This window comes from Hakea prostrata, chromosome 1, assembly GCF_041222555.1.
Source record: "Hakea prostrata isolate BN-2017 chromosome 1, UWA_Hpros_2, whole genome shotgun sequence".
Classification (NCBI taxonomy): Eukaryota; Viridiplantae; Streptophyta; class Magnoliopsida; order Proteales; family Proteaceae; genus Hakea; species Hakea prostrata.
The window spans coordinates 47,957,295-47,971,035 of NC_142600.1; the positions used below are offsets into that span (position 1 = coordinate 47,957,295).

At 39.8% G+C, this 13,741-nt stretch overlaps 1 protein-coding gene across 1 annotated transcript; it reads right to left on the bottom strand.

Moving 5' to 3' along the window:
• Positions 1 to 417: 417 nt before the first annotated feature.
• SKIP1 (SKP1 interacting partner 1) lies at positions 418 to 13,088 on the bottom strand. Its single transcript, XM_089140319.1, has 2 exons — positions 12,689 to 13,088; positions 418 to 1,836 (listed from the first exon to the last, which is right to left on the bottom strand). The coding sequence occupies exons 1-2, from the start codon at positions 13,048 to 13,050 to the stop codon at positions 1,263 to 1,265; spliced, it is 936 nt and encodes a 311-aa protein (XP_088996445.1). The 5' UTR covers positions 13,051 to 13,088; the 3' UTR covers positions 418 to 1,262.
• Positions 13,089 to 13,741: the final 653 nt, after the last annotated feature.

Below are 13,741 nucleotides of genomic sequence, written 5' to 3' on the forward strand. Positions count from 1 at the left end.
ACCATTGTATGGCCAGCTTCTGGGTAACAGCGAAGATGGTTGCACATAATGGGCAGCAAGAAGCATGGTGTTGGAATACACATTTAATTTTCTCAACAAGAAAACGAATAGATAAGGAGGATCCACTTACGACATCGTGTCACAAGGAATCTAAGAGTTTCAAATAGATTTCTAATGTCTTATTTTTCCTATAGTATTTGCAAAGAGATTCACAAGGAGAAAAGTAAAGGTCATTTACAGACACTTTTTTCAGGCTTCCCGGAAGATAAATGGGAAAAAAACGAAAAATCCACTAACATGATTGGGATAGCAAAAAACACATTCTAAGATTAGAGGATTATTATAAGAGAATAACAATCTTGAAAGTTGAAACTACAGTTAAATCAAGGTACTTTGACATTAGCGGAGGAAGGCAAATGCTGTTCAACCAGGTATGCAGCAATATTGATTGGAAGGATTACAGCTCCCAATTATGACAGACGACAGTGAAATACAATAAAATTTAGTGACAGGCTTAAGACAATCACAATTAGACTAGATTTATTGTTCATTCACTCTAATGATGTGTCCATATTACTGTGATTCATACAGTACAACTGGTTGCTAGCTGTAACATCATGATCTTTTATAGAACCAAATAGTTCTCCGACTTACTTTTCTTGTGCGGTGTTGAGGAACGTCCACCTTAGTTTCCTCTGAACATAGTTACCTCTCCTCACCATGGTTAGGACATTCTGTATGTTATCATGAATATAAATATTACCCCTCCTTTTTTGTGTGAGAGACATTACATTTTGTGCTTCTTCATCTTCTTTAATGCCTTTCCCTCCGCAGTTTCAATTGTCCGTGTATTAGTCTCAAAGCATGCTGAACAATAGGTCCTAAATTCTCATCTTCTAGGGGAAATACAATGAGTCTCTTGAGGAAATTAGACCTAATAACACCTACACAAAATATTTACATAATAGTAACCATGATAACTTGGAAGTATGTAACAACAATAAGACAGGATACAATCTTGTGTCTTGAAAATGTCCAACATGCAAACAGAAAGAAGACACGTTACAGGAAGAATGCCTTTTTCGTACCTGCCCCATATCATGAGGTCAGTTCATCAGGACACGTGAGATGAGTTCTTGATCAAAGAAAGCATAATTGATTGTCTGGAGCTACTAGAGGTTTTCGATATGAGGTATGTTCCTCTTGATTAAACACTGCTCAATCAACTTGTCTGGAGTCACTGGAGGGTTTTCTCCCACCGATTAAATCCGAAAAATATCTGTTTGGAACCGCTCGTCATACAACCTCCAATGGCCATACCTCTCCGTATGGAAAACTGACCTAGGAATGTAAAAGTTGGGTTTCACAATCTTCTGCAAGTTCTTCAGGTTTGCCGACGCATTTACCATATCTCGGCTAGTCAAGTTTGCACACCCAGACAGATCCAAGTATCCCAAGTTTGGGCAACCTTCAGAGATAGCACCAAGGCCACTGGCTGACAACTTTGAGAACCGAAGCTCAAGGTGTTCCAGAAGAGGCATGAACTTTCCAATTGCAGCAGCCTCTACATCCCCATCTTGAGGGCAAGCATTGAGATATTCATCTGGAACAATGCCACGATGTTGTGAAGAGTCTATCCAATTCATCAGGTTCCGTTTTAAAACTCTAAGGTTTGGGCACTTCCTTCCAATTATCTCTAGTGATTCATAAGATACTTCATAGCAGTAGCTGATATCAAGTTCCTTAAGCAGTGGGCAACCAGATGCTATCTTGGAAAGAGATGCATTTGTAACATTTGGGCAGCTCTTGACTGAAAGAATTTCCAGGCTTGGGCACCTGTAAATGCAACATGTAAAATAGAACCAAGTAATTCTTTATTGCTCCAGTATAGATACACTGAAAACTCAACTAGAAACCCATATTATTATTTATAAAGGAAAAAGAACTAAGAATGGAAATAGAAACGTAAAATATCATGTGACACCTGCGATTTACCGCCTTAACCAAGAAACATCTCTTTGGTGGAGATTTGACACATAGCAAATCAAGCTTAGAAAGTCTGAATTAATTCCACCAACATTGAGAACTGTCATCTACAATTTTGATGCCTAACGGACTTCTTTCATTTCTATGATTTGAGACTGTTATCTAGTTCCTCAAGTACTGTATCAGCCAGAATCCATTTATATTTTATGTTCAGTTAGTTCTTTGCCATTACATATTTTATCCACGGTGACTTGTGGCATGCTGCCCCTTTAGTTTCTCTGAAACCAAAATTTAATGTTCTCTCTATTTTTTTAATTTTTCAAATTGCTTGTGGAAAATTTCTTTGATTGTAAAATAAAGCACTGCAACTGATGGGGTGTGTGCGTGTCTTTTCCCCTTATTTTTTTTTTTTGGGGGGGGGGGGGGTGGGGGTGTGAAACTCATCCCTAACCTAACCCTGACCTTGACCCGGAAACCCGGTTGTTTTTAGGTCCGAAGACCCGGAATAAAGGAAGAAGCCAACTATGGGCCATCTCAGTAGAAGACATGGTGTTTGACTCTGAACCCATGTATGTTGATGATGGAGTTCCATACTTGGAAGTCTGTGCAGATCTAGAAAGGAAGCTGCACCTGTTTGAAGATGAGATTAGTTGAAGGACTTGGAGTATTATCTGACTTGGTCTGAAGGCATTTCTACACACTAGGTATGTCACTTGATGTGTGTGCAAAAGCCCCTGAGGTTTAGAGCCCATTTGATCCTTCAATTCCCTGTTTGAACCTTGCTGACCTGATTGGTCGACTCATTGGTCGACTGGGCCAGTCGACCAACTGTGTGTTAAATCCGAGAAAATCCAATTTTAGGGTTTTTCACTTTCTATTTAAACCTACTTCAAGATTCTTAGTTACGGCTGCCTCCTAAACACTTTGTGAACATGGGAAGACCTTTCCAAAACTCTTTCCAGTGATTTCGAAGATTCCTCTACAGATCTGAAGCCTCTCATCTCTGATCTGTCAATTCAAGGTTAGTATCTCTTTTGAATTTTAAATTATTCTTTCTTCGATCTTGTTCTTAATTGAGATAAGGAAGAAGATGTTGCATTCTTGCAACCATCTATTCCATGATCTCATTCTATTCTTTGAGATCCATGATCATCGTCATGATCTTAACCCTAACCCTGAACTTTTCTTGAAACCCTGACCCTTGTTTGATCTTTTTGGAAACAATTGGTAACCTCCCATGTGAGGGTAACCACATGAGTTATATTTATGTTAATCTAAACTCTCTTTCAATGATTTTCTTGTTAGCAATTATTTCCCTTTCATCTTGTAACCCTAGCCTTTTCATGAGAGCCATTAGATTGAAACCCTAACTTCTTGGTTCAAATCAAGAACCCATCTCTTGACCTTGACTTGATGATTTTACCTTCCCATATAGTTCTAATACATTTTAGGAAGCTCCCCTTCGAATTTCGGATCAATCCGACTTCAAACGAAGAAGTTATGACCGATTTAGTTTTTATAATTCCGTACTAACTTGGTTGGTCGACTAATTGGTCGACTGGGTCAGTAGACCAATCAATCGACCAATGAAGGCAGTAGCTTCATTTTTCGCTCAGTTTGATTCGTTTGCTCTCTGATCTTTTAGGTATCTCCTAATGTTGTATCTATGATTGTTAGGGGTTTATTTGCTAAGTTTGGAGTTGCTCTCTTTGATCTTTGGGATTATCTTCGGCGATAATCAAGGTAAGGACAGTTATTTCATAATAACATAGATCGCATACTCTCTGGTTTCTACTTTAAGAAACTCTGAGTTTATATATTGTTCTTGTATTTTATACTTCTAATGTACTACTGTAAGTACAGTAGCACTTCACTTATGTTTTCTTTTTCATTATTCAAGCTTATATGAATTGCATATTACTGAACATGGTCTAATGATTTGATTATGCTTTTACATTCTCTTTGTATGATGAGTTGTTGACTTTGCATGATATAACTGATCTGAGAATGTGTTTGATTAGGTATGATTTGGGATTGAGAGGTGTCCTTTTGACACTTTTGTCCTTGGACATTATCGGAAATAGTATGGGATGTTTCCGGGGTTGCCCATTCACGCTTTCCAAAATCATTGATTTTCATACCTAGGACTGTCTAGCAGTATTTGGCTAGGATGTCCCTGTTATATTAGACCCGAATCGGAAGGGTACCGAACGACCTGTGGCAGCAATGTGATTCACGGGCGCTCAAGACCGGTAACCAACCCGTGAGAGGACGGGAATCATATTGTGGGGGTCATTTATTGGAGGGTTGCATATGGATAGATTTGGGCTCATGGGCGCTCAAGACCGGTAACCAACCCATGAGAGGACATGAGAGCTTCCCGTTTACCATATGTGGATAACCAATAGGGTTGATGAATCCATAGTCCGAGAGGGAATACGCTAACTCTAGTGTGAAGGATACCGGAAAGGATCCTGAGAGGGGGGGAATGGACATATCTGGATCTGAGTTGATATGACTGACTAGATGACTAGCATTGGGCTAGGCTTAACCCTGACATGCGCCAGTACTTAGACCAATGGTGATGTGAGAGAGCGATGACTTGACCCCCAGCCATGGATTGTCCGAGAGGGATGACGAACTCACTACCAACCGGAGCCGAGTGATCTGAGACCTACCCAAAGAAGTATGGTGCTATGATTTAAAGCATGTCTGTCAATAAAGACCAACATACATAGAGTTTAGGTGCATACATACATTATTTGTTTCATACTACATTGCATCTTGTTATGTTCTGTTGCATGTTATTTATGTTGTTATGAGTTAACTTGCCTTGCTGAGTTCATTCGAACTCACTCCTTTTTGTACAATCTTTTGTTAGATTATTCTGCAGGTACTAACTACTATGACGGACAGTACGATGAAGCACAAACCGATGAAGCGTACTACACGCAAGGTGCTGGCAACAATGAAGATTACCCTGATGATCCCTCGAGCGATCACATTGCATACTACGATTAGATGTAATGTAGAGCTGGAACATCTCTGTTGGATTGATGAAGTCCACTATTTTGAAGATGTCATCTATAGGATAGAAAACTCGTAGTTCACTTTGATTTTCTATTTTTGTTTTTCTTTAGAAACAGTTGTAATTCTTTTTAAACTTACGTACTACGTTCCGTTGTATCTGTGGAGTGAGTTTCCGCCTCTCTCTACTTTTTTTGATGTGATTACATCTGGTATCATTTCCGCACTCTGATTATATTGATTATTCATTTCCTGGATTGAATCTTTTGTTTATAATATTAAACCTTGATTATTTCCTGTTTATGATTATGTTATTGTATATGTGGGAGGATGATTTCCTTGATACTTGATCTTCGGGGCTGTGGATCACACTCCCAGGTATGCCAGTTAGGGTACCGGCTGGGGGGATGTGATAGGGGGCATTTCAGAAACATCAAATTTTTTTTAGCTAATAATGGTATTCCTCATCACCTTTCTTGTCCTCATACTCGGGCCCATAATGGGCTGGTTGAACAAAAATATCGTCATGTAACTGAATCGGGTTTGGCTATGTTATTTCATGCTAGCTTACCCCCTCTTTTTGGCCTTTCACATTTCTTGCGGCAGTGTACCTTCTAAACCGGATGCCTACTGTTATTATTGGTAACATGAGTCCTTTACATTATTCGGCATTTCTCTTGACTATCATTTTTTGCGTACCTTTGGTTGTCTTTGTTACCCGTGGTTACAACCATACTCAACCCGTCAGCTGGCTGCTTTTTGCATACATTTCATTGTCTTTGTCACCTGCGGTTACAACCATACTCAACCCATAAGCTGGCCACTAGGTCCCAGCCTTGTATTTTTCTTGGGTGTTCTCCTACCCACAAAGGTTATCACTGTTATGATCCTACCATGAATCGTCTTTATGTCTCTCGGCATGTCATATTTTTTGAAACAATTTTCCCTATGCCTCTAGGCAGCCACTGTCTTCTCTTTCTTCTTTCCCTCCTAGTGTTTGGCATCTTCAGCCTCCACCAATTCTTTCCCCTTGTCGTGCTTCAGATCTACATCTACTCCTTTACCTGGTCCATTACCTGACTCCACTTCTGATCCATCACAGAGACATTTGCAATTAAGGACTTGGGTCCTTTAAGTTACTTCATGGATATTGATGTCACTCCAACATCTGATGGACTTTTCATATGTCAACAAAAATATACACCAGATCTTTTACAAAGTTTTCATATGGACCGTGCTAAACCTGTTTTCACACCCTTTGCTCCAACTTCTGTTACTGCTTCTGGTGGCACGTCTCTTCCTAATGCTACTGATTATCGCAAGTTAGTAGGTGCACTTCAGTACTCACCATTGTAGGCCCGATTTAAGCTTTTCTGTTAGTAAACTTTCTCAATTCATGCATCAGCTCACTGATGTGCACTAGGCCGCTGCTAAGAGAGTTTTATGATAAGTGAAGGCCACACCAGATGATAGTATGTAAATCTGCTACTTCTGATCTCTCTGTCTCAGCTTTTGCTGATAACGATTGGGCTGGTTGCCCAGATGACCATCGATCCACCACTGTCTATGGTGTCTTCTGGGATTATAATCTTGTCTCATGATTTCTAGGAAACAATGCACCAATCTCTAGAAGCACCACCAAACCTGAGTATAGAGCTGTTGCAGCAACTGCGGCCATGTTGATCCAGGTTCGTTCTATTCTTCATGCGTTAGGAGTCTATGTTGCTTCTACTCCAATAATCCCATGTGCTAATATTGGCACCATGTATCTCTCCACAATCCAATGTTCCATTCCCGGCCCAAGCATCTAGGAATCGATTCCATTTTGTTCGTGAAATGGTTACTTCTCAGCATCTTCGTGTGAACTATCTTCGTACTACTCATAATCTGGTTTACTTGTTTTTTAAGGCCTCTCTTATCACTGTTTTGGTCTTCTGCATACCAAGCTCACCGTGTGTTCACCCCCGGTGCACTTGCAGGGGAGTGATAGTACTAAGTCACCAGTCACCCTAGTATAGCTATACATGACACTTATTGATGTGAACACAAAGTCTAGGGTTTGAGATTTTGAAACTAAACCCTAAAATTGGGTCACTCCAGGATCCTCTAACTGTAAACCAGCAATCTCCTAGGGTAGTAGAAGCTTGTAATTGAAGGGCTCTTGGGGGAATTGAGGTTGCCAAAGGTTAGGGTGTCTTGGAGGTTTCGGCCAGCTTGAGGATTTAAGGAATACGGGTTTTAGGAGTTAACACTATGCTGTAATTGAGTTTCAGACCTGAGAGTAGTATATGATTAGGTTTCAGGGTCCTAATGCTGAATTGAAGAGTCTTAGGGTTTCGGTGATTGCTTTATTGTAATTACAGCATGAAATTCCAGGTTAGGGCTTTAAGGGATGGTGCAGATGCAGCTATAGGGTTCGGTTAGGCTTAGAAGGGGGCTGTTGTTTAAATTTTTATAATTTCAGGTTAAGTTTAATAAGTTTAGGTCAGTCCTAGATGGATTAGGATGTGTTTGGAGAGTACTAAAGAGTTTGGGATTTCTGGATTTGATTGGGACTGGAATTGAGTGTGGAAGAAGGGTGGGGATGCAGATCCTAAAAAGGGAGGGAAGGTAACTAGGGTTAGGGGAACGACGTTAGTAAAGTTTGGGACAGATTTAATGGTTAGATTGCCATAGATCTAACCTTGAATTTTAGGTCTAGGAAAAAGTCCGAAAATTGCAGAAAAATAGAGAAAGGGGTGATAAGGGCATTAGAGTTATGGGTTTAGGGTGGTTTGGGAGGGTGGCTAAGGGTAGGGAAGGGGTTGGGGTTGCTGTATACTTACTTGGGAGTTTGAAGGTAGGCTGCTGTTAGGCTTGGACAGTTACTGGACTTGAAGATTGATTGCTGAGATTGAAGAAGAATGGTTAAACTTGACGAAGAAGAACACCCAAACCCGCTGTGCCGCTCCCAAGAGACTACGACCTTACTTGCCTATAACTCATAATTTTATTCATCAAATTCAACCTTTCTTCCAATGAAGTCAGGTGGGCTATTTATAGCCTTAAGTGAAGGAAAAGGCTTGGACTCTAATAAGGAAACCTAATTTAACTCAACAAGGGTATCCCTTATAGACTAGGGATCCCTTCACGACTCAATAACAATCACAAATAAAAAGAAACCATCTTGGAAGATAAGACCCTAATTATCCAGAAGGAAACTTAATTTAAAATAGATCCCAATTGGGACTCCATTTTTAACCCTAATTTTGGCCAAGTATTTTGATCCCCAAAAAACTCAATAACTAATACAGGACCCCAAATCCAGATTCTAAGAGTAAGTATGGAGTCTAACAATTAGGATATTAAAGTGGACTCAAATTGTGGGATCCCAACCTAACTAGGAATCTCCCCTACACAAGGACTCTCAAAATAACTTGCAAAATAATAAATAGAAAATAAAATAAAAATAGGGTCCAAACGACACACTGGACTCAATGGGTCCCAAACCTAAGACACCTGAACATGGCCAAAATACCGCTACAGGGTTTGGCCTAGGTTTTCGGACCCCCTTTTTTTTTTGGGGGGGGGGGGTGCTTCAACGTTATTCACATTACCGATTGTAACTACCCTCAGATATTTTGATATTGTATTCTCTGTCTTGGAGATTATAATATACAGAATTACATTTCATCAACAAGTAGACTTTGTATTTTGTGTACTGATGGTGTTTTAAAGAAAAAACTTAGCAATTCAATTGACTGAAAGCATCCCATCAAGCAAGCAAATTAAAACCTTCTCCCCTTTCTGGAAAGAAAATTGTCAACCAAGTTCCAGTAACAGAAACTTCTCAAACTAAACCAAAATTCAATTTCAAAAATCACTAACCTGCTCATATCACAAAGGAATTTAAAAGATCCAAAACCCCACCCCCACTCCCAAAGACGGAATTTGAAGGAAAATATAGATTGGCCATGTGGACAGCTCAGGAACTAAAGGATTAAAGGGTGGTCTTTGGGCTTTGGGACTAGGTTACTTGGTTATTGAGCTTATACGGGCTGAAGAATCTTTAATCTTGCTCAACTGGGCCTCACCTATCGCATCAACCCTCATATTCTTTATCTATGCTCCACCTTCTTACTCGGATCGGAAACCTTTCTAGGAACGATTAACCTCCTTTATCCTCTCCATATCGGAACCCTTCATTGTTATGGGTGATTTCAATGAACTCATTCATGCAAGTGATAAATTTGGCTCACAATTTACCAGCTCTACCTTGCCTTCAATCTCTAATCAGGGATGCTAACCTCTTTGAACTCTTTGGCCCCAGAACCTACTTCACTTGGACTAATAAACGGAAACCTCCAAATCTTGTTAAAGAAAAATTGGATAAAATCTTTGCTCACCATCATGGATCAGTCTATACCCGAACCCCTTGGTGTCAAAACTACCTGTTATTGGTTCGGACCACAATTCTATTCTACTTCAGACTTCCCCTCACCCTCGTGGAGGAAAGAAACTCTTCCACTTCCAAAATCCCTAGCGCCTTTATCCCAAATTTTCAAATGATGTCAACGAAGCATGGAGTTCGGACAAGGAGACTTCCCTACCAGGTAAGTTAGCAAATCTATCTAGGTTTCTTCAAAATTGGAACAAAAATATTTTTGGAAATGTGGACACTTTGTTTCACAGACCTGCCAGTGAGATAGAGACTCTAAATCAGGACACTAATCCTGATCGAACTCTTATTTCTCAGAAACAGACCTCTCTTTCTTGGGATCTAGATGCTGAAGAGGCCTTCTAGTTTCACAAGTCTAGGTGTTCCTATGTTTCTGATGGGGATAGGAACACAAGATTTTATCAATCGTAAACTAAAATTCATCACAATAGCAGAAAAATCACATTCATTGAACATAATGGTGATAAAATTGTATTGCTCCTCTAATCCATTAGACCTGGATTTTATTGCGAGCCTCTTCCCACCTTTGGGGACCCCACTACAAGGATTGTCTGCTTGCCCAGACCTAATTGAGGTTAAAAATGCAGTCTTATCTATTGCCCTCACAAAGCACTTCGGTTTGATGGCTTCAATGCCCTCTTCTACTCGAAGCATTGGGAGATGGTTGGCCAAGATGTTGTTAACTTTGTTAATTCTTTCTTTCGTACCGGTAGATTATCACACGGGGTAAATCACTCTCTTGTGTTTATACCCAAAAAAGATAATGCCTACTCGGCCTTTGACATTAGACTAATAAGTCTCTACAATGTTAGCTACAAAATTATTGCTAAAATTTTGGCAAAGCACCTTAAATCCTTCATGCCCACTGTCATTTCCCCTTTCAAGGAGCGTTTGTTGCTAATAGACAAATCACTAACAACATCATGATAGCTCATGAAATTTTTTTATTTTACGAAAAACACATGGAGCAAGAAAGATTACCTAGCACTTAGCATGACATGTCTAAAGCCTATAATCAGATTGAATAAGGAATTTTTGTTAAGCTCTTTAAGTTTTTAGGGTTTGACAATCATTGGTGCCATCTTATCCAATCCTTCATTTCATTGGCTTCATTGGATCCAGGGGATTAAGACAAGGGTGCCCACTAAGCCCTTATCTTTTTCTGCTAGTAACGAAAGTTTTACCAAGACTCTTAAATGAGTACAAGACCCTTAACCTCTTTTAGGGAATCAAACTCGACTAAGACTCCTCAGAAATTTCTCACCTCTTTTTTGCAGATGATACCTTTCTTTTTTGCAGAGCTGATGGAGGACATATTGGCAGTCAAGGTAGTGTTGGAACTATTCTCGGACCTGACAGGATAGAAAATCAATTTCGACAAAAGTGGGATATTTTTTGGAATGGTGGCACAGAGAAGACCAAAACAATCACTCTGATATTATGGGATAAATTTTGTACACCAACGAAGCTGGGAGGGTTAGGGTTTAAAAAGATGGAAGATCATAACACCACCTTACTATTAAGAAAAGGGTGGAGAATGCTAAAGCACCCAGAGGCTTTATGGGTAAATGTACTGCAGGCTCGTTACTTCAATGGGACATCTCCTTTTGACCCAAAGGGCATGTGTAAAAGAGGTTCAATGATTTGGAACAACATTGCCAGCATATTACCTACTCTAAGTAATATGGTGGTTCAAAAAATAGGGAATGGACAAAAGACATCATTCTGGGTTGACCCATGGAACATTTCTCTGCAAAGAAGCATATCTCAACTGCAGGACTTCTCCATTTGGCCAAGAAATACGACAGTGGCATGCGTGGTAGGGGATCTTCAAGCACTAAACAAGGAGTTATCGGATACCTCTGAAAAATCTATTTCTCCCATTTCTATTACCATATCAATCTCTAACCAATCTGACTCTTGGTCTTCTCTACTCTCTTCAAAAGGTAGCTTCACCACAAAGTTGGCAGCCCGTGCCTTTGTGATACAAAAATTGCCAAGAATGAGGAATGAGTTCTGAAAGTGGTGGATATACCTATGAAAATTTTCAATTCATCCCAAGTTTAAAGTCTTTCAATGGAGACTCTTGAAAGCAGGATTACCACTTCAAGATACTTTATCTCGATGGAATCAGCAGCCAGGGAATTGCCTACTATGTAACCAAGAAAAAGAAACAGGATGGCATGTCTTTATTTCTTGCAGTTGGATAAAGAGGATTCATACAGCACGACCACTTGGACTAAGGACAGAGAATTGGATATACCAATCCAAACTACATCTTTGCCAAGCATTTCATGCCACCAACTAAATGGATAAGCAATTAAAAACTTGGTTTCATTCTGTATTTACAATTACTTGTTACTTTATATGGAAAGAAAGAAATCTTACCCTTTCCAAAAAAAAACTCAACCCAATCCTATAAATGTCTTAGGGCAAATCTCAAAATGGATTTTAGATTCACACATCTCAGCACCGATCAGTGAACCTATAGATCTATAGCAAAAACCTCATGCACCTGCAACCAGTAATCAACTTAGACCCATTTTGTGTATGAAGGATACTAATCATCCGATGTTGCTTTGTGCAGGGATATCTAACACACGGATAGGTAGCGAAGGTTGGAGCATGGGGTATATAGTAGCAGTCACATACAGTATTGCAGGTATGGAAAAATTGATAACGCAGATGCATTGGGGGCGAGTTTGGTAGCAATCCAGGAAGGCTTGGGAAAGCTAAAGCGATGAATATTGAGATCAAGGAGATATGGAGCAACAATTCTGAACTTTTAACCTTCTTGCCTAAACCTGCTAAACCTTCGCTAATTAGTAATATTAATAATCTGGTAGCAGTGGTTGAAGCAACAAAACAAATGAAGTACTCTATGTTTGAATACCCCATGCTCCAGGAGATTTATGTTAGCTTAGCTAAGGATGCAGCTAATAGTTCTACTGTAAGGTTGGAAGCACAATCTCTCTTCTGTAACTGTTTCTAAGTAAGGCTTTTTCTTTCTCATAAAAAAGAAAAAAGGAAAATATATATTTCAACTAATAGTTTATCAAAACCGATTCGATAATTTCCCAATCTACAAACAATGGAAATTCAAACGCAAATAAATAAATAATAAGTTAATCTACACAGGAATCCTATCAGATTCAGATCTAAATCTAGAAACTCGTCGAAAATAGACCTTTTAAGCGAACTTCATAAGGAAAACCCTGAGGACAAAACGTCACGCACCTTTCGGCCACAATAGAAAGAGCATAATCAGAACAGTGCCTGACTAAAATTTCCTTGAGAGCTCCGGCGGTCCAATTGACAACAGAGAGGAGCATGGCATCGATCTTCCTCTCGAACTCGGGAGACCACCAGAGAGGAGATTCGGTAGTAGAAGATTGGAATCGGGATTCGAGGTCGAAGACGGAGAACAAACAAGGGTCCTTGGAGGCGTGAAGCCATGACTTGCAGACGAACATGGTTCCTCTCCATCGGTCCTCGAAGCTCAACCTCGACAGTATGTTCGTCAAGCATTCGAGAGTCAACTCGGCCCAGTCCGACTTGCTCTTCGTTTCGCACGCAACGCCTCGTCCTCCTTCCTCCATCTAATCTAAGAAGAGAAAATGGAAGTACCAATGTTTCTCTGGACTTAGCTGTAGTAAGTCATACAGCAGCTGTGTGAACCGGATTTGTAGTAGGGTTACTTTTGTCTTCTACCTCAAAAAAATAAAAAAGTAGAGATAGTTTTTATTTTTCGAATTTATTTATTTTATGAAACGAAATAACATTCTAAATGATATAGGATAAAATTTACAATGAGCCCGGTTCCACCACGGTCGGGTCAATAATCCCGGCCGGGTTGTTCAAGGGTTAAACCATCAAGCAACATGGAGATGAAGGAACTAGACGGTCATGGAAAGAAACGTAATCCCTTGAAATTTGGGATCCACAATCGTGCCACAAAAAATAACTACCACTTACTCCAAAAGAGGCGTAAAAACCCTAGGATCGGACGACCACCAGAAAGGAACACGAATGTATTTAATGGTCGAGAATAACTAGTAAAATTTATATAAACTTAAGGTCTGCACCCATGAAAGGGATCTGAATCGTTTCCTTCCATTAATGTATTTAATTTAAGCTCTACAATTAACCAAGGCTCTATGGTGTCTATTGCTAACTTAACCTTCGGAGGTGGCTACCCGACTGTGCAATCGGGCCACATCTAACATTTGTTTTGCAGGGATCCGGAGGTTAAACAGTTTTTTGATGCAAATTTGGCGCTATTTGTGGGAA

Excerpts from the sequence above, each read along its gene's own strand:
- SKIP1 (XM_089140319.1), bottom strand. The coding sequence starts at position 13,050 with ATGGAGGAAGGAGGACGAGGCGTTGCGTGCGAAACGAAGAGCAAGTCG. Across the intron at positions 1,837-12,688 it reads CTTTCTATTGTGGCCGAAAG|GTGCCCAAGCCTGGAAATTC; the intron begins GTGCGTGACGTT and ends TTGCATTTACAG.